The following is a 19,931-nucleotide window of genomic DNA, read 5'->3' as shown; positions in this document are numbered from 1 at the left end:
TGTTAAAGTTTAAACACGATATCTCAATTCGTGTGGACGCAGTGAACACCAAAAAAATGATCATAACCGGGGACTTGTTTGGTCACGTGGTCACCGAAGAGCCATTACTGAAATTATCCATTTACCTATGTATCAATTTCAGCTAGTTTAATCTTCATCTTTTTCTATTTTGAACTCAATTTTAAATTTTTTAATTTCAAATCTCCCTTTACGATTATTATTCACTCTAGAAATTTTCGGTTCAAATATTTTTCAATTTGAAATGATTTATTTGTTTAAATATTTAACTAAAAATCGGACAATTTTAAGATCTTACGTTGAAATTTAAAAATTAAAATTAAGAATATAGGACCATATTGATATAATATGATTTCAGTTTTTGAAAGTGTACAATTTTAAACTTTTTAATGCGAAATTGCTTTATATTTATATCTAAAATTATTAAATTAAAAAATGACTATCAAGGCTTTTAATGTAACATTTTGAAATATTTAATAGCGAAATGGTCCTGAAATTTAAAATATTTGAATTTGAAACAACAATAATGTGAAATTTTAAATTTGAAACCTCCAAAAATTAACCAAAAAATTAATTGAGAAAAAAAATTATATTTATTTGAAAGGCGATAAATATATTAATAAAAACAAGGTGGCCGTTTTAATCACATAAAAAAATTCCCGGTCTTTTACCGGATCGCAAACTTTTTTCACGGTCAATGAAATAAACAAATACGAAATATAAAGCTAAAACATTTTACATTTAAAGAAATAGAAACAGAGTTGCAAATCATTTTAAGCAATTTTAAGCTAGAAGTATAAAAAATTATACGTTTAAATTTTTGTTATAAACTGAACACTTTTTAAAAATAATATTAAATAATTAAAAAATCCTTAGAAAGCTTCAAAATTATATTTCAAAATCTTGAAACAACTACATGTTGTTTTGCATTTATTCAAATTTTCAACTATTTTTTGAGATTTTTTTCAGAACTTCTGAATATCTTTTACAATGATTTGAATCCTTCCTAATTTTTTTTTTAATCCGTCAAATGGAAAATATTTTCGACAATTTTAAAAATCTTTTAAAATGTTCTCTAAAAATTATTTCTTCAAAATAAAAAGTCGTTTTCAATTTTCCTATGAATCTTAAGAAAATGTTTTCTATTTTTTTAAGGCTTTCATCATTCTTAAAATAGTTTCCAAATTTTTTTTTTTTTGAAATCTGCAAAAATCGATTTTTTTTAATTAGTCCGTGGACTATTGCACCAAAATTTAGCTACATCAAAATTCCATAACTTTATTTGTGAATTAAACTTTTTTTAATAGAACCATTAAAATTGTAACGTTTAATGTTTAGTTTATGTCTTTTGTTTTGAATATTTCATTTATAATTACCGATTTTACATGAACAATCAAATATGTATGTCGAAATAATTAGCAACTGTTATTTTTCTTGAATAAAAAATTTCAAATTTTAGACTAAGACTTTTAAATTTTATAATAGCTTTTAATTATAAATATATTATTTGAAGGTTATTTTAAAATTGAAAATAATTTATAAAGTTTCAATCGAATTCTTAAATTTTGAACTGATTCCGAATCGTCTTGTAAAATCAATCATTATGCACTTGTCAATCCTTAATTTATAGTTTAATTTCAAAAATAATTATAATTTATATTCACTTTTGATCAAATAAAAAGGTTTTTTATCAAAAATTATTGATGTCAACCGATACTCATATTTTAAGTCTTTGAAACTATATTTTAAAACTTTTCAAATGAAAAATGTGAGCCTAATAATTAAAATAAAAAATGGAAAATTTGTATTTGAAAGATTTTCGAGTTAGGGGCTGTGATCTGAATGATGTCATAATTGAAAAGGATAAAGATTTAACTGAATTTTTAAAAACTGATGAAATCAAACTTAGAAATCAGTGAATTTATTTTTGGACCGGGAATTTTACAAATTTTTAGAGAAAAAAAATCTGTACATTTTCTTTTACTGTCCTTTTTCACCATTCAAAATTATTCTGAAATTTTTAAAAATTATATACTTTCTAACTGGAAACTTTCAAAAATTACAAAATACGCGAATTATGAAATACGGAAAAAATCCCGGCTTTTCCCGGGTGTTTGGCCACCTTGATTTGGTAGGATTATACTTTCATGGCTCCCAAATAACTAAAAGTGGCTAAATTTTATATCCCAAAAGTAAAAAAAAAAATCTTAAATATTCCCGGCTTTTTCCCGGTGCTCAAAAGTAGAGTTCTGATCCAGTTATATTACTTTGAGAACGGTAACGAGAATATTACCGAGAATATAACCGCGAAATAAATTCTCTGAGAATTTATGAGAATCTCAGAATTAATTATAATTAATAGAAAATTGCATTTAGCAGAAATTAAATCCTTTTTTTGGATAAAAATCCAACTGTACTGAAATATTTTCTGGATGAAAGTTCCACTTATAAAAAAAATTTGTTTTCATTACAAATTCATCTGTCTTATTACAAAATTGATCTTTTCTGGATAAAAATGCAACTACTTCGTAGAGAATTTAACTATTTTTTTTTAAAATTCATTCGTTTTGGTTGAAAAAATTCATCTTTTTGGATTAAAAATTAAATTCCTTCGTAGAAACTTATTTTTTTGTTACAAAAATTCAATTTTGGATGTTACTAAGTTAACTAGAATCTTTTTTGGATGAAAACTAAACTTTTTTTGTAATAAAAAATTCTTCGGCTTTATGATAAATTTCATATTTTTTTTGATAAAAATGCAACTATTTGCAAGAGAATTCAACAATTTTGTTAAAAAGCCATCCTTTTTGGTTAAAAATTTATGTTTTTGGACTGAAAATTCAATTTTTTTGCTAGAAAATGGTTTCTTGTTAAAAAATTCATAGTTTGATCGTGAAAACTCGACAAAAATCTTTTTCAACAGAAAATGCAACTATTTTTTTCAAAATTTATCTTTTTGACTTAAAACTTTATCTGTTATAGAAGAAATTTCATTTTTTGTAGGAAAATGCAACTTTTTAGTTAAAAATCGTTCTTCTGTGCTTGATAATTCAACTAAATTGTTTAAAACATTTGGTTGAATCGCTTTGTTAAGAAATCACTTTTTTTCTTAAAGATTTATATTTTAAGTTAAAAAGGGATCTCGTTGGTTCAATGTTTAATTATCTTGTTTTGGCTTATGTCTGGTTAAAAACCTAACTGTTTAGTGGAAAAATACTCCTTTTTTTTTTGGTTAGGATTTATTTTTTAACAGAAAATGTAACTTTTCCATTTTTTTAAAATTGATATTTTTTAGTTAAACATTTGCGTATTTTTGTTGTAAAAAATAATTTTGTATTTTGAAATTTACTTTTTTTGCGTAAAAATGCATCAGTTTTGTGGAAAATTAATTTTTTTATTGAACAAACATATTTTTTGTTTGAAAACTTAATTTTTGTAAAGAAAATTTGTTTTCTGGTTTGAAGGTTCAATAATTTAGATAAACTTTTATTTAGTTTTTGAGTGAAAAAATTTGTATTTGTTGGAAATTCGTCTTTTTGGTTTCAAAATTCTTTTTTTTTTTGTGGCATAAATTTCATTATTTTTTTATTAAAATATAAACTATGACACTTTTTCGTTGGCAATTGGTATTTTTACGTTGACTATTCAACTATTCAATGTTAAAAATTATATTATTTTGTTGAAAATTCCAGTATTTCTTTAAAGAGTTATCTTTTAAAGTAGAAAACACTTTTTTTTATTACCCTCTAAATCGAAAATAATTAACGAAAATCGTAAAATTCACTAAAGTCTAAATTTTATAATATTTTTATTGTATTTATTCATTTAAATTTATTTTAGATTCTCAAATATTTTAATAAACAAATTATGTGTTTTAATGAACACAATGTGCTTCCTCATTTATTATTATCATAAGTTACTTAAAGTTCAAAAAACGAACCTTGTTAAAAGTGATTTACAAAATGGAGGAAAATATGCTAATGTTAATTATGACTAATTTTTAAAAATAATTCGAGGTGAACTTTTGAAAAACAATATTTCAGGTTTTCTTTATTAGACAATAACAATTTAGAGTTTAATGTTTTCCTTTTTTTCTGTAGGTAAAAGTTGCAATTCTTATTTAATTATAATGCTGTATCGCTTATTTTATTCCTTAAAATATTTTTTGCAAATCTCATTGGTAGTTTTTTTTTAATTATTTATAAAAACTTATTTTTGACAAAAATAACGATTTTATAATCCCTAAATAAAATTTTTTACCTAAAAACGTATCGATGAGATTTGCAGACAATCTTTTCAGGAATAAAATTAGCCCTAGAGCATTAGGATTGAATAATAGTTGCAACTTTTATCTAAACTGAGAGAGAAAAACATTAAACCGTAAAAACTATTGTTAAATAAACAATGAAAATGGTAAATTATTTATTTTAAAAGCTCAGCTCGAGTTCTAGACTAAAACCAGTTATAATTAACAATAAAATATTTTCCTTAGGCTGAATTCCAAAGAATAACTTTAAATTTTCCTAGAAATCTAGAAAATATTGTTCGATTTTCTAAAAACCTTTCCAAATTTATAAAGCTTTTTTTTTACAAAATTGTAAAAAATCTGCATTTTTCTCCAAATTTTTATAATTATCAAATTAAACTTTTTAAAAAAATCTTTTTAATATATCTAAACCTTCTACATATATTTTTAAATTTTTCGACTTTTTCTTAACATTTTTTAAAGACAGCAAAATTTGCCTTCAAGATTCGCAGATTATTTTTCGAAATTTTGTTGGAAATACCTTAAAATCTTTTAGAACATTATCCTAAATTTAATTTTTCACAATGAAAAAATCATTTAACATTTTTCTAGGAATCTAAAGAAAACATTTTTATTCTCTTGAAACCTTTCGTAATTTTAATCCAGCTTCCTGTTTCAAAACCTTCAACAATCTACATTGAAAAAATGGAATTTTTCACAAGTTTAAAAATAACCTGGAATTGTTTGAATAGTTGAAAATATTTATTAAGCATAATAGATTTTTTTTATAATTTTGATTCTATTTTCGTTTGGAATTCCTTCTTCAAAATAAAGAAATCATAAAAAAATTTACGAGGAATCTTGAGACAATTTTATTGTTCTCCTAAAACCTTTAAAAATTCTTAAAAGGCTTCTCATTTTTTGTTCTAAATCATCAAAAATGTACATTTCGTTTTAAATTTTTCGGAATCTTCTCAAGATTTTAATCATTTTCAATTATTTTCAAAACTACTGAAACTACTAAAAATAAAAATGTAATCCCAAATTTGTTTTTTTTTTTAATCTCATATTCTTTTTCGACATATTTTAAAATCTTAAAAACCTAAAAAAAACCTTTTAAAATAAAATCTGAATAATTTTTAATTATCCCAAAGTCTTATTGTCCGTTTGGTAGCAAAATTAAACAGAAATATAAAATTTAAAGATAGAAAATTTAAAAATTTGAAAAAGGTACTATAAAATTATAAAATTTCACATACGATAAGCTTGATTCTATTTGTTACGTTACAGTCTTCCAAAACTGTAAAATAATGTATATCTTCATTAAATAATTCTTTGAAGGACATAATTTAATCATTTAAAATGAAAATAAACATTTATTAATCATTCTTTTCTGTAGATTCGATTAAAATAATTATGATCAATAATTTAAAACCTAAATGCACTGATAGGAGAGAATAAATCAATGTAAAATGGATAAAATAGGAATTTGTAAATTATTTTAAAAACTTGGTTCCTATGTTGCGATTTCTTATTTAGAATAAGATCCTTTAGTTCATGTTTAATTTAAAAACAAATATAATGAAAATTCCCTTTTCGTCGTAAATCTTAAGCTAAATTTCATGAAAAGAGTTATGCCGAAAAGCAATTTTTAATATGAATTCATTAAAATTAATTAAATTCCTTTACAATTTATAATGTTAGTTTATTATTTTTAACTTGAAAATATATTAAGATATAATTTTTTTATCATCTAAAGTACAAAGACGTTGATTTGGATTATCTTAAATAATACCCATTATTCACAGTTAATATGAACAATAAAATTATATTTTTTAAAAGAGAAAAACTTTAACAACAAAACGATATACCAGATACCTGTACAGTTTATATGTAACACCGTTGCCACCACTCTTTAGTATGTGTTTAGCCCCCCCCCCCCCCTTAAATAGCATCGCAATTTACAATCAAAACAAATGCACTTTACAATTTTTGTTCAAAATTTCAACACTGCGGATATTTGATCTAAAAGCAGTTTTTTAAGTTTTCTTTCGCTGAGAAAATAGAAAATATCAAAAAGATCACTCAAAGCATTCAAAGATTATTTAACACTGTTAGTAAATTACTTTTAATGTGTTATTAAATTCAACATTATTATTATGTCATGCATTTGCAACGATCATATGCCAACTGCATAGCTGGTGCATATTTCAAATTCCTGAATATGTCTGAGCTAAAAAATAGTTTATATTCAACCGTTGACATAACCTGAACCATAAAAATATTGTTAAAAAATCATACATTTTTAAATTCTCTTAAATTCTCCTAAATTCTGTCATATTCTCGGTTATATAACCTGAACTTATATTCTCGGGAATTTAAGTTCAGGTTATACAACCGATAATATGACAGAAATAAGGAGAACTTAATAGAATTTAAGAATTTATGATTTTTAACAATATTTTTATTGTTCAGGTTATATTAGCGGTTGAATTTTAATTATTTTCTAGCTCAGACATATTTAGAAATTACAGTGTTTCATATACAAATTTAAAATTTTCAAAAGATATTAATTTATTTCAAACAAAAGAAAAAAGTTTTTTCTACTTTAAAACATAACGCTTTAACAAAATAATGGCTTTTTAACATAATAATTGAATTTTTAAAATAATAGTTATATATTCAACCTGAAAAAAAATTCCCAACGAAAAAGTGTCATAGTTTATATTTTAATAAAAAAAAAAGAATGACATTTATACAACAAAAGAAAACAACTTTAAAACCAAAAGACGAATTTCCAACAAATAAAGATTTTTTACTTAAAAAATGAATAAAAGTTTATCTAAATTATTGAACCCTCAAACCAGAAGACAAATTTTCTTTACAAAAATTCAATTTTCAAACAAAAAATATGACTGTTCAGCAAAAAATTAATTTTACACGAAACTGACGCATTTTTACGCAAAAAAGGACATTTCAAACTAAAAAATAATTTTTTTTATCAAATAAAGCGAATTTTTAACTAAAAAAATCAAACTTAAAAAATGGAAAAGTTCCATTTTCTGTTAAAGAACCAATTCTAAAAAAAAAGATAATTAAAATTTTAAACAACGAGATAACTTTTCAACTTAAAATATAAATCTTCAACAAAAAAATAGATTTCTTAACAAAGCAATTCAACCAAATGTTTTCAAAAAAATAGTTCAATTTTCTGTTGAAAAAGATTTTAGTCGAGTTTTCACGATCAAACTATGAATTTGTTAAAAAGAAATAATTTTCTACCAAAAAAATTGAAATTTCAATCCAAAAAGACGATTTTTTAACCAAAAAGTGTGATTTTTTAACAAAATTGTTGAATTCTCTAGCAAATAGTTTCATTTTGATCAAGAAATATAAAATTTATCTTAAAGCAGAAGAATTCTTTATTATAAAAAAAGTTGAGTTTTCATCCAAAAAAAGATTCCAGTTAACTCAGTAACATCAAAAATTAAATTTTTGTAACAAAAAAAAAATAAGTTTCTACGAAAAAAATTGAATTTTCAATCCAAAAAGAATAATTTTTTCAACCAAAAAGGATGAATTCTTAATAAAATAGTTCAATTCTCTACCAAATAGTTGCATTTTTATCCGTGAAAGATCAATTTTGTACTAAAACAGATGAATTTGTAATAAAAAACAAATTTTGTTTATAAGTGGAACTTTCATCCAGAAAATATTTCAGTTCATTTTTCAACACCAAAATATAAATTTTAAACAAAAAGTACATTTTCGACGAAATATTATACTATTTAAATAGTATAATAGCTTAATTTCTAATATCAAACAGTCGCATTTTTTATAAAAAAAAAAATTAATTTCTGCTAAAACAGGTAAACTTTAAAATAAAAAAGACAAACTTTTAGAAAAAAGAGTTGAAGTTTCAACCGAAAAGTTGACCAAAAAAAATGCAATTTTCTATTAATACAAATAAAAATTCTGAGATTCTCATAAATTTTCAGAGAATTTATTTCGTTTTATTTCTTATTTATTTATTTTTTATTTAAATTTAAAAAATTGAAAATTTATTTCGCCGTTATATTCTCGGTAATATTCTTATTCTCGTTACCGTTCTCAAAGTAATATAAACGGCTCAGAACACTAGCTTTGTCCCGGTGCTCAACAGTCTAGACTAACTCCCAGGTTTCCCGGCCAGTGGCGCCACCCTGCATAAATTTTAATGAGATTGAACTATACCTTGTCGAAGAAACTCGGCCGGCTGCGCCTCGTGCTTTTGAGGAATAGATTTATAACAGAGCGAACAAACTTGCACCATTCCTTGCGGACTGATCGGACTTGCTCCCGGCGGAGCTCTCATCGAACAAATAAAGGGGTAGAATGCCTCCTTTTCCGGATTTGGACAACAATAGAGCAATCTAATACTGGAGGATGGATGTTCCAAGGCGCAGGTGTAACAGATGAAGGTTGTATCCATCATAGGCGCCTGTCGTTTTCGAAGAGTGTAACCTCGTTCGCTGTGCGGAACGCCCTGGCGTGAATAATTCTTCCACTGTTGTATAAGATGGTTTTGGCACGCGGAACAGGCCTGAAAAAAGAGAAAACGAATTTTTACACAAAAACAATATTACTTTAAGGCTTAATATTACAGACGTCTGGTTTCAAAATCCCATGATTTTCAGGCGTACTTTTGAAAAAATTGGCAGTCTACTTTTAAAAAATCGCGACAATTCAATTAAATTTCAAAAGACTCTACTCGTCGCAGACTAATTTAGCAATAATTTCTTCAGACTGTCTAACCGATAAATGATTTTAAATTCCCGGTCAATTGTTATCTTATTCCGGCCAATTAAAACGAGTTCAAAAGATTAAAAAGATTTTCTATTTGGAACAGGGAATTTGGGAAAAGAATTATAATTATGAATTTTGAAAAGGGATTTTTATTTTAATTCCCTGCTTCTAAATTATTTTCCAAATTCCATTTCATATAAAAAAAATTCTGTTCCAAGTCAGAATAATATACATTTATAACCTTTTCTATTGTAATTTAGAAAAACAGGAACTCCCTTTCTCTAAAATTTGGAAGAGGGAAGTTTCAAAGCGTGGCAAATTTTTGTTAGAAACAAAATTTTTAATTACAAAAATTCTGAAAAATGGAATAGTTAAATTTTCAGTTAAAAAAAATATATCTCAATCAAAACATTTTTAACCAAAATAATCAATTTTCAGCTAAGATGATTAACTTTCTTCAAAAAAAGGACGAATTTTCAACAAAACACATTTTAAAAAGTCAACCAACAATTAAACAGTTGAATTAATTATTTTTTAACCATAAATATGACCTTGCAATTAAAATGTTGAATCTTCAACCAAAAAATACATTTTTTCAATAAAATACGTGAATTTTCAACTAAAAAAGATAAAATTTCAAGATAATAATGATAAATTCTGTACCAAAAAAGAACAAATTTTTTACAAAATACAGAAATTTTTAACCAAATGGTCGAATTTTCAAAGAAAAAAAGATTAATTTTCAACTAAATAGTTGACATTTCAGCCAAAAATGGAATAGTTAAATTTTCAACAACTAAAAACAAAAGAATAAATTTACAACCAAAATGATTAATCTTCAACAGAAACAGGTGAATTTTCAACAAAGAACATAAATTCTCTTCCAGAAATGACGATTTTTCAACAAAAAACATTAATTGTATATTAAAAAAACATCAATTTACAACCAAAGAGATGAATATTTATCTAAGTTAATGGAATATTGTACTGGATGAGCGAAATTTTCAGTTAAAAATAAATTAATTTCCAACAAAAAAAAAAGTTCAACACAAGAGTTAAATTTTCAGTCGAAAAAATTAATTTCGAATCAAAACAAATTCAACAAAATAGTCACATTTTCAACCAAAGAGATGAATTTTTAATTGAAAAGCTGAATTTTATAAAAAAAAATAATTTTTAACAAAATAATTTAGCTTCCAATCAAGTAGTTGAATTTTCAAACAAAAAAGATTTTAATTTCAATTCAAAAACAGTTCAATTCAATCAAAACTAAGAATTTTCAACGAAGATAAATTTTTCAGTCATGATGGGAAAACAACTTTTCAAACAAAATGTTGAATTTTCAAGCAAAAGATGAATTTTCAACAAAAAATATTAAATTTTTTACCAAAAGGATGATATTTCAACCAAATACTTTTTTTCAGTTTCTAGGGATTCAATTAATATGTTTAATTTAGATTTTAGAAAGCTTTGACAAATTTTATTACAAGATATTTTTCAATATATAAGAACCATCGATTATTAAATAGTTCAAAAATACTAAAAACATAATTATTTATTTATTGACTTTTTCTCTAAAGTCCATACATTTTATTTAAACTGCGTCAAAATCCTAACTTTTTGAGTAAAATTCTTACGTTTTCAACAAGATAAGATGCTTTCTTAACTAAATAATTGAATTTTCTACCAAAAAATACAATTTCTGAACAGAATGCATAAATTCTCAACCAAATAATTCAATTTTCAACTAAATAGTTAAATTTTAAACTGGAAAAGATAAGTTTTCAATAAAAACTGAAATACTACAATTTTCAGTTACAAAAATTTATTTTCCATAAAAAAAAGAAATTTTTAACCGAAGTGATGATTGTTTAACTAAAATAATGAGTCTCAAACTGGAATAGATTAATTTTAAATCAATGAGAAGAGATTTTAAGAAAATAATTTAACTTTAAACCAATTAGTTTTATTTTTAACCAAAGTATGTTTTTTTAATCAAGAAAATTAAATTTCAACAAAAAAGGCGATTTTCCAAACTAACAAATCAATTTTTTATTAAAAATGATCAATTTTTAATAAAAAATGGAATAGTTAAATGTTCAGTTTAAAAAATTAATTGTCAACTAAATGATGAATCTTCAACTGTAATAGTTGAATTTTAAACAAGAAGATGAATATTTAACTGGAATAATTAAATTTTTAACCAAAGAATACAATTTACAAACCACTAGTTGAATTTTTAACTTAAAAATATCACTTTTCAACCAAAAATGGAATAGTTCAATTTTCGGTAAAAAATTTTTTTTAACTGAAATGATGAATCTTCAACTGGAATGGTTACATTTTCAACCAGAAATATAATTTTCCTACTAAAATAATGAATCACAAAAATAACTGATTTTTCAACCAGAGATTTATTTCTACGAAAAAAAAAATTTTCAACTGAAAAAGACAACTTTTCAATATGTCATGAACTTTCAACTGAGAAAGATTCCTGAAACGAGAGAGAGAGAGGAGAGAGAAATTGTAAAAAAACTGTTAAATTTCCAAGTAAAAAGATGAATTTTCAACAAAGAAAATTAATTTTTTACCAAAAAGAACGAATTTTCCACAATATAAATAAATTTTCAATCAGACACTTAAATTTTCGACTAAAAATGATAATCTTCAAATAAAAGTAGAATAGTGCTAAATTTTCAGTGAAAGAAATTAATTTCGAAGAAAAAAAAACGAATTTTGAACAAAATACTCAAATACTTTAATATAAAGCTACTTTTACAGAAAAAGAATTATTTATATTCAACTTTATACTTCGCCGGAACATTTGGTCAAAGAAGTGGAAAACTGCAGAAAACCAAAACTCCTGGGCATAAACGGTTTTCTCGACAGAAGAGTTTGGATGTTGAAATCCGTGATTTTTAGTTTTTCGAAATTCGAAAATTAACGCCACCACGCATTTCAAACTCCCATTTAACTAATATGGGCCGGAGATGTCCCCTTTTTCAAGCTGGTATCCTATACTACTATTGGTCGAATAATTACTTAATTTGGATATATTTCCTCGCATTTAAAAAAATGTCTATTTGTTTAAACAATTTTTCTTTGCTCAAGCAGTTATTTTTCAATAACTATAAAAAATGAAATAAAATAGAACACATACAATTAATTATGATTTTAAAACTATTTTAGTAAAAGTAATTATTTAAACAAATTATATTTGTTTAAACAATTTAAAAATCGAAAAAGAAATGCTTGAGCAAATAAATATTGTTTAAAAAATATAAATTTATTAAACATTAACAAAAAAAAATCAAAATTACGTGATCATTCAACAAAACGTAGGATAGGATACTAATTTAAAAAGAAAGTTGATATCTCTGGCTTAATTTTGAAAAATTTTGAAAATAGACAATAAATAATTGTTTAAATAATTACATAATGTTTTTAGAAAAATTTTCGACTCCAAACAATGACAAACAATTACATTTCAGCATTTCAGCCATTTCAGTCAGAACATACGATTATTTTTAACATTTTTGTGAGAAAAACAACTGCTTAAATAATTTACATTTGATTAGAAAATTGAAAATTGAGAGTAGGTTGGAAATAAAAGTTATTACATGAGTTCAATTGTTCAAAAATTCAAAATTTTACCATGTTAAGTAAATGAGATTTTTAAGTGACACGTGTGAAAACACGACTAAGCGATAATTAAGAACGGTCACCCACCCGAGAGCGAACCATGCCCGTACGTGCTTAACTTACGAAATCTCGACGAGTCAATAATCGTCATATTTTTTAACTTAAAAATTTGTTTTTAAATGGTCAAATTTTGGTTTTAAAGCCAAAATTTAAGAAATAACACGACCATTTTTTAGGTCAATGATGCAGGTCATCTTAAACTTCAATTTATATTTTTATAAACTTAATTATGGGTATAAAATTATTAATTTTTTAAAAAGTTAGAACAGTTAGCTAGTATTTTTTTAAAATAAGAAATAAATTCCTGTATAATTAAAAGATTATTTAAAAATTCTCACCTGAACGCGACCCGCACTGTCCATTGGTCGACTTCTGCTAGGTCTGGGATGCAGCATTAGTGAGGGAAAAAACGGCGGTGGACTGGGAGAAGGATGCGGTGGAGTTGGCAATGGTTTTGCTGCTATGTGACTAAGCGAGCCTCTTTTGAATTCATCTCCACACACGTAGCAGACTTCGGTCACGGAATTTTTGTCAGGCATCGATAAATCCAGAATATCTGTACCCGTACTAGAAGTCGAACCACCGCCGTAAATTTCTGAAAAATAGAATCTCTTATTAAAATCAGGGTTGCTACCAAATCCAAATTTCAAAATTCCCTCACTTTCCCATGACAAACCCCATTTAAGTTACGAATAAAAAATATAATTTTTTAGTTAAAACATTATTTTGAAAACAAAACGAATTTTCGTCAAAATATTTAAATTTTCATTCAGAGATGAATTCTCAACCAAGAAGATCAATTTTCTACCAAAAAGACAAATTTTTAACAAAATATATGAATTTTCATCCAAATAGTCGAGTTTTTAATTTAAAAAAATAAGTTTCAAGAAAGGGAAAGGATTTTCAACTAAAGAAACAAATCTCCAACAAAAAATAAGAATTTAGAAGAAATAAATAAATTTTAAAGCAACAAAATATTTGTTTCTAAATTGAATTAAAAAACTTTTAGTGAAAAGTAGAATTTTTACTAAACAAAATAGTAAATTCACATATATTACAACTTATCGATATTGCATTTTTAACATTATTATTTCTAACAAAATAGTTGATTTTTCAACCAAAAAGGCTAAGAACATTAAAATTTTACCAAAAGGACCAAGTTTCAGTGAAATACATGAATTTCAAACCAAATTGCTAAGTTTTTTAACTCAAAAGAAAAGAATTAATGTTTTACCAAAAATTTTAATTTTCTACCGAAATTATTTTTCTTTTAATCCAAAAAAGACGAGCCGGCAACAAAATAAATCAATTTTCGATAAAAAAGATCAATTTTCAAGTAAAAATGGTTCATTTCTTTCCATACCAAAAATATAAATTTTCTATAAAACAGTTGAATTTTTAAACAAACCAAAATAATTGTTCAACATCAAGATAGAACAATTTTCAATCGAAAGACATTATTTTTTAACTAAAACAATGAATCTTCTAAAAACAAAGAAATTTTCAGTACAAAAATTCATTTTCGGCCAAATAAGATGAATTTTTAACAAATCAATTTAATTTTCAAACAAAAAGATGAATTTTCTACTAAAGTTAAGAATCTTCAACTGGAATACTTACATTTTCAGATGAAAAAATTTATTTTCAATCACAAAAAAAGTATTTTCAACCAAAAAAGTTAAATTTTCAACAAAAGGGATAAATCTTCAACTAGCATGAGAATCTTCAACAAGAAAAATGTACTTTTAACAAAGTAGTTCAACTTTTAACCAAAAAATAAATTTTCAGTGAAAAATATAACAGTTGATATTTCAACCAAAAAAGATTTTAAGGTTAAACAAAAGAAAGTTAAATCCAAGCAACAATGGCGAATTTTCAAAAGAATATGTAGTTAAACTTTCAAACTACAAAATTATATTTCAATCAAATGGTCGAGCATTTCGAAACGAAAAACATAAAACTGCAGCGAAAGAAGTTTCATTTTCAACAAAGTTTTTGAATTTTCAAGTAAAAAATCTGAATTTTCAATTAAAAATAAAATATTTAATAAAATTAGAATTTTTAAACCGAAAAAAAAGAATTTCAGTCGAGAAAGAAAAAAAATGTTGAATTTGTATGTAAAAGAAGCAAATTCTCTAAAATAAAAAATAAAAGATGCATTTTTAAACCAAAAACATGATTTTGAAACATAAAATTTCATTATTTAACAACTAGTTAAATATTCAACCAACAGTTTTCAACGAAAAGGAATGATTTTTTAAAATAAAACGGTTGAATTTTTTACAAAATTAATGACTTAATTGTTATTAATACATTTTATTTTCTAACTTTATAAAATCTTAGTAAAATTACATAGGGGTGGGGTGAGGATAATTCAGAGAAAATCCTGTGGTATTTTACACGGCGAGGAGGGGGGGAGGAGGTGAAAATTCAGAAAAACAACTTACGTCATTTGTGAGACTCTAAATTTCAACTTCAGTTTATCAAAAATTTTCTGATTCTTTCCCGTTTTCCCGGACATTCCCTGAACTTCCCTGATCAGTTTCAAATTCCCTGACTTTCGGAAATTTCGTGACTTGTAGCAACCTTGAAAATTCAATCCCACTCACAGTCACTTCCAAATAGTTTTCGTAACTAGAAACTTCACTAAAACCTATACAAATTCCCAAATGACTACTATAAAGCAGAAATTATTAAATAAATTTGAACCAAGATTTAATATCTGAACGAATCTTGAATAAGATGAACTCGGATGATTAGATGATCTTTTTAAATTAAAAATCTCAATAATAAACAATGAATCATAAAGTGTGATAAAATTTGAGAAACTTTCAAGTACATACACCCGGAATCAATCAGCGCACTCTTAACCTTTCTTTTATCATCTCATTTTCGACTTCATTTTATAAAAAAAACACTGTCTAAAAACACAACACGTGGTTTCATTTGCCGGGTTCTCTTTTTTGTGGCTTTCCTTATCTAACAGCAATAAACGCAACGCGTTCATCATTATCATTATGGAATTTCCCCTTTTATCATTGGCTTTTTGACAAGATCCAGTGACAACAAGAAAAAAAATCTAAATGACCCGGAACGACTTATATTACAGGACATGTAACTTTCGCGCGAACAAGTGGAGTTTTAAGTCCAGCATTCTCACTGAATGAATTATGCGTTCTGCGATTTTCGCGCTCTTATCTGTGAAACTATTAACCTTTACTCACAAACGTTTACATTCGCGAATGGAGAAACACTAAGGCCAATGTAAATAAGTACCAGATTCGTTTATCCATAATGAATATTGCACGGAGTCAACGATAACTAACTGCTGAAAAGCGGCTTTTACTTCCATCTGATATGACTTTTAGACCTCACTCGAATTGTTGTATGCCTTCTAAATTGTTTATTCCCGAAAATTTTCCCCAAACGTTAACTTACTGGAAATCAAATCTGCATTATAAAGCCATTTATATGAAGGGTGGCCATTTTAGTCATATAAAAAAGTCCCGGTTTATTCCCGGTTCGCCAACAATTTTCACGGTCAATACAAGGGAAAAATTCGAACTCTAAAGCTACAAATTTATCCATTTTAAGAAATAAAAACAGAGCTGCAAATCATTTTAACCAATTTGAAGCTTGTTGAATTGAAACGAAATTGAACGGTTACATTTTTTTATAAACTGAACACTTCTTACATTAAAAGTTGAATTATTATCATTTTAAATAGTTTTAAAATCTTTAAAAAGCTTCAAAATCTTGAAACAACTACACATTGTCTTACATCATTTATTTTAATTTTACATTATTGATTTTTTGACAATTTTGGAAATATTTTTAAATATTCTCTTAAAATTAATTTATCAAAATAACAAGCCATTTCCAATTTTCGTCGGAATCTTAAGAAAATATTTTTTTAAGCCTTTCATAATTTTTAAAAAGCATTTAAACTTTTTGTTCGAAATCTGGAAAAATCTATATCATGTTTTAAAGTAGGCCGTGAGCTATTTGCACTGAAATTTCGTTACGAATAGCCGGACTTTCTTGGTATACGTAGACACTTCGTTTAAATTATTTGAAATCATTTCAAAATTTTAATTAATTTTGAATATTTTCATATCTCCTGAATATCTTTTCAACTTCTTCCTCGATTTTTTTTCTTCAGAATTATAGGTGCTCAATATTTATTATACGTCAAAATTCAACAATATTACTTGCAAATTAAATTTTTTTCAAATAAAACTATAAAAATTGTAACGTTCCAAGATTAGTTTTTTGTTTTGTTTTGAATATTTGATTTATAATTACTGATTGTACACGAACAATAAAACATTGCTAAATATTAGGCAATTGTTATTTATTTTAATTACAAAATTTTCAAATGTTAGACTAAAACAATATTTTTAATTGAATAAAAGCCTTTAATTGTGAATATATTATTTTGAAGTTATTTTAAAATTGAAAATAGTTTATAAAGTTTCAATCGGGCGTTTGCGTTTCTTTAAATACTAAGACTTTCAGATTGAAACAGTTTCATTTTTAACGTTAAAATATGTAAATTCTTAAATTTTGAAGTGATTCCGAATCGTCTTGTAAAATCAATTATTAGTCGCTTGTTTATTTTTAATGCATAGTTCAATTTCAAAAATCAATATAATTAATACACATTTGATCAACTAAAAAGGGGTTTTATCCAAAAGTGTACGATTTCAAACGCTTCTAATTTTTTATTTTTAAATATTTGAAACTGCATTAAAATTCTTTAAATGAAAACTATACGCTTAAAAATTAATATCAAAAATAGAAAATTTGTAAGTGATAGATTTTCGAATTACGCATTTTAAATCCAGTGATATCATAATTTAAAAAGATAAAAATTTAACTGATTATTTAAGAAACTGTTGACATAAAATTTAAGATTGTTTTTTGTAAAAATTTGTAAAATCCACAGCTCAAAATGCTCTCAAAACAGAGGAAATAGAGTAGTTTTTATGAAAATCGGAAAATTAATTCTTCTGAATAATATGAATGTAGGTAACATACTGAATTCAATATGAAAAACTTTAAATTCATAAAATTTCAAATCGAAATATATGACATTTTAAACGAAAGTTGAGTTTTTAAGTTATAAAGTTGAATGTTTTTTAAAAAAGAGCTGAAATTTTATTCCAAAAAGATGTCTTTAAAGTTAAAAAGATAAATTTTCAAGCGAAAATAGACTTGTTACTTTTTTGGTTAAAAAAAATCAATTTTCAATAAAAAAAACGTCATTTTGACTAAAACAGCACATCTTCACAATAATTAATTTTTAACAGAGGAATTCAACTTTCTAAGAAGTAGTTGAATTTTCATGCAAAAGGAAGAATTCAAAACAAAAAATATAGTTGATATTTCAAACAAAAAAGACAAATTTGCAACATAATAGTTGAATCCTTAACCAAAACAGATTTATTTTTAAAAAAATAGCTGCATCTTCAACAAGAAAAAAACAACAAAAATTCTACTAAAGCAGATGAATTTTGAAACCAAAAAGACTAATTTTCAACCAAAAAGTATTTATCAATAAAAATAAGAAAAAATGGCACCCAATTTTTGAATATCCAAGCCAAAAAGGAAAATTTCCTACAAAACTGTTAAATTTTCAAATAAAGCAGATAAATTTTCAACAAAATTGGAAAAGTTAAATTTCAGTGAAAAAAAAGTAATTTACAACAACACAAACGAATTTTCATGTTAAATTATAAATCTCCAGATCAATTCTCCCAAAAAAATGACTTCAAACAAATAGATTTTCTACAAAACTGTTGAATTTTCAAGAGAAAATATATAATTTTTTACAAAGCAGTTGAATTTGCAACCCAAGAATATGATTCGTTAAGAAAAAAGGTAATTTGCAAACAAAAATGGAAGTTTAATTTTAAGTTAAAAAAATTAATTTTCAACAACAAAAAAACAATTTTAACCGCAAAGAAAACATTTTTTAAAACAAAATAGTAGAATTTTCAACAAAACAGATGAATTTTTATGTGAAATGATGATCTTCTACAAAAAAAATGGATTTTTAATAAATACAATTTTTAATCAAAAGATGAATTCTTGAATAATAAAAAATGTAACAGTGGATATTTTAACCAAAAAATATGTCTTTCTTACTAAATAATGGAATTTTCAACAAAATAATTAAATTTTCAACCAACTAGTAGAATTTTTAAACAAAAAAATATGAATTCTGAACCAACAGATATAAGTATTTATAAATCGCATTCTAAATTATCAATATGAAAAATTAACTGTTAAAAAACAAAAGAAAACGAAATTTCGACAAGAGATTAATTTTAAACCAACGAGATAAATTTTCAAACAAGTAACATTAATTTTCAACGAAATAGTTGAATTTTTATTTTAAAACAAATACTTAAATTTTTAATTAAAAACTAATTTTCAACAAAATATTCAATATTCAACCAAGTAGATGCATTTTCAATCGGAAGTGATGATTTCTTCACAAAAAATCTAATTTTCAACCAAATAGATAAATTATAAAAAAAAAGATATTTTAAACCAAACCATTGCATTTAATTTTTCTAATAAAGAGATGGATTTTTAACAACAATGATGAATTTTCAACGAAAGAGATGAACTTTTAACTGAAGTAATAAATCTTTATCCAATAAAATGATTTTTCAACAAAGTAGTTGCACTTTCGACCAAGTAGGGACTTGGTTAGGTGGAGTGGAAGTGTGCGAATGTGTGTCCATATCGACGGAAGTATTTATAAAGAATTACGGTTATTGTATGATATTATATGGTATGAGTGGTGATTATTAAGTGCAATAAAAGTAGGCTGATAAGTGAGATTAAAAAGTGACGTTTAAAAAGGTATTTGTATTTTAGTATTGGCGATATACGTAAGGAGTTAAAATTTATAGGTTAGATCGAAAAAGTATTAAAATGGCAGAAAACGAGGGAAACAAGGAACTGGTCACGAAGTTAGGTGTAACAGCAGCAGATGGCGCAAAGTTTAATAAAAATACCGATATCGATAGAGACAAGACTGACAAAACTGAAACAACTGAAAATCACCTAGATAAGACAGACGAGACGAAAAAACGGGGTAGAGGGAGACCACCAAAAGAAGAAAAACTAGTAAGAGAAGCTCAAAATAACAAAAAGATAGATGAGA

The 19,931-nt window shown here is 24.9% G+C and overlaps 1 protein-coding gene across 2 annotated transcripts in view; it reads right to left on the bottom strand.

Moving 5' to 3' along the window:
- LOC117178991 overlaps window positions 1-19,931 on the bottom strand; it is a 292,457-nt gene that overhangs the window by 241,018 nt on the left and 31,508 nt on the right. For both annotated transcript variants that reach the window (XM_033370592.1, XM_033370593.1), the window contains exons 3-4: window positions 13,090-13,346; window positions 8,498-8,846 (exon numbers count right to left, since the gene is read on the bottom strand). In XM_033370592.1, the coding sequence (XP_033226483.1) occupies window positions 8,498-8,846; window positions 13,090-13,346 (606 nt within the window). The remainder of the gene's footprint in view (window positions 1-8,497; window positions 8,847-13,089; window positions 13,347-19,931) is intronic.

This window comes from Belonocnema kinseyi, chromosome 8, assembly GCF_010883055.1.
Source record: "Belonocnema kinseyi isolate 2016_QV_RU_SX_M_011 chromosome 8, B_treatae_v1, whole genome shotgun sequence".
NCBI lineage: Eukaryota > Metazoa > Arthropoda > Insecta > Hymenoptera > Cynipidae > Belonocnema > Belonocnema kinseyi.
The sequence above is the reverse complement of the archived record's forward strand: the minus strand, read 5'-3'. Positions and strand labels throughout refer to the sequence as shown.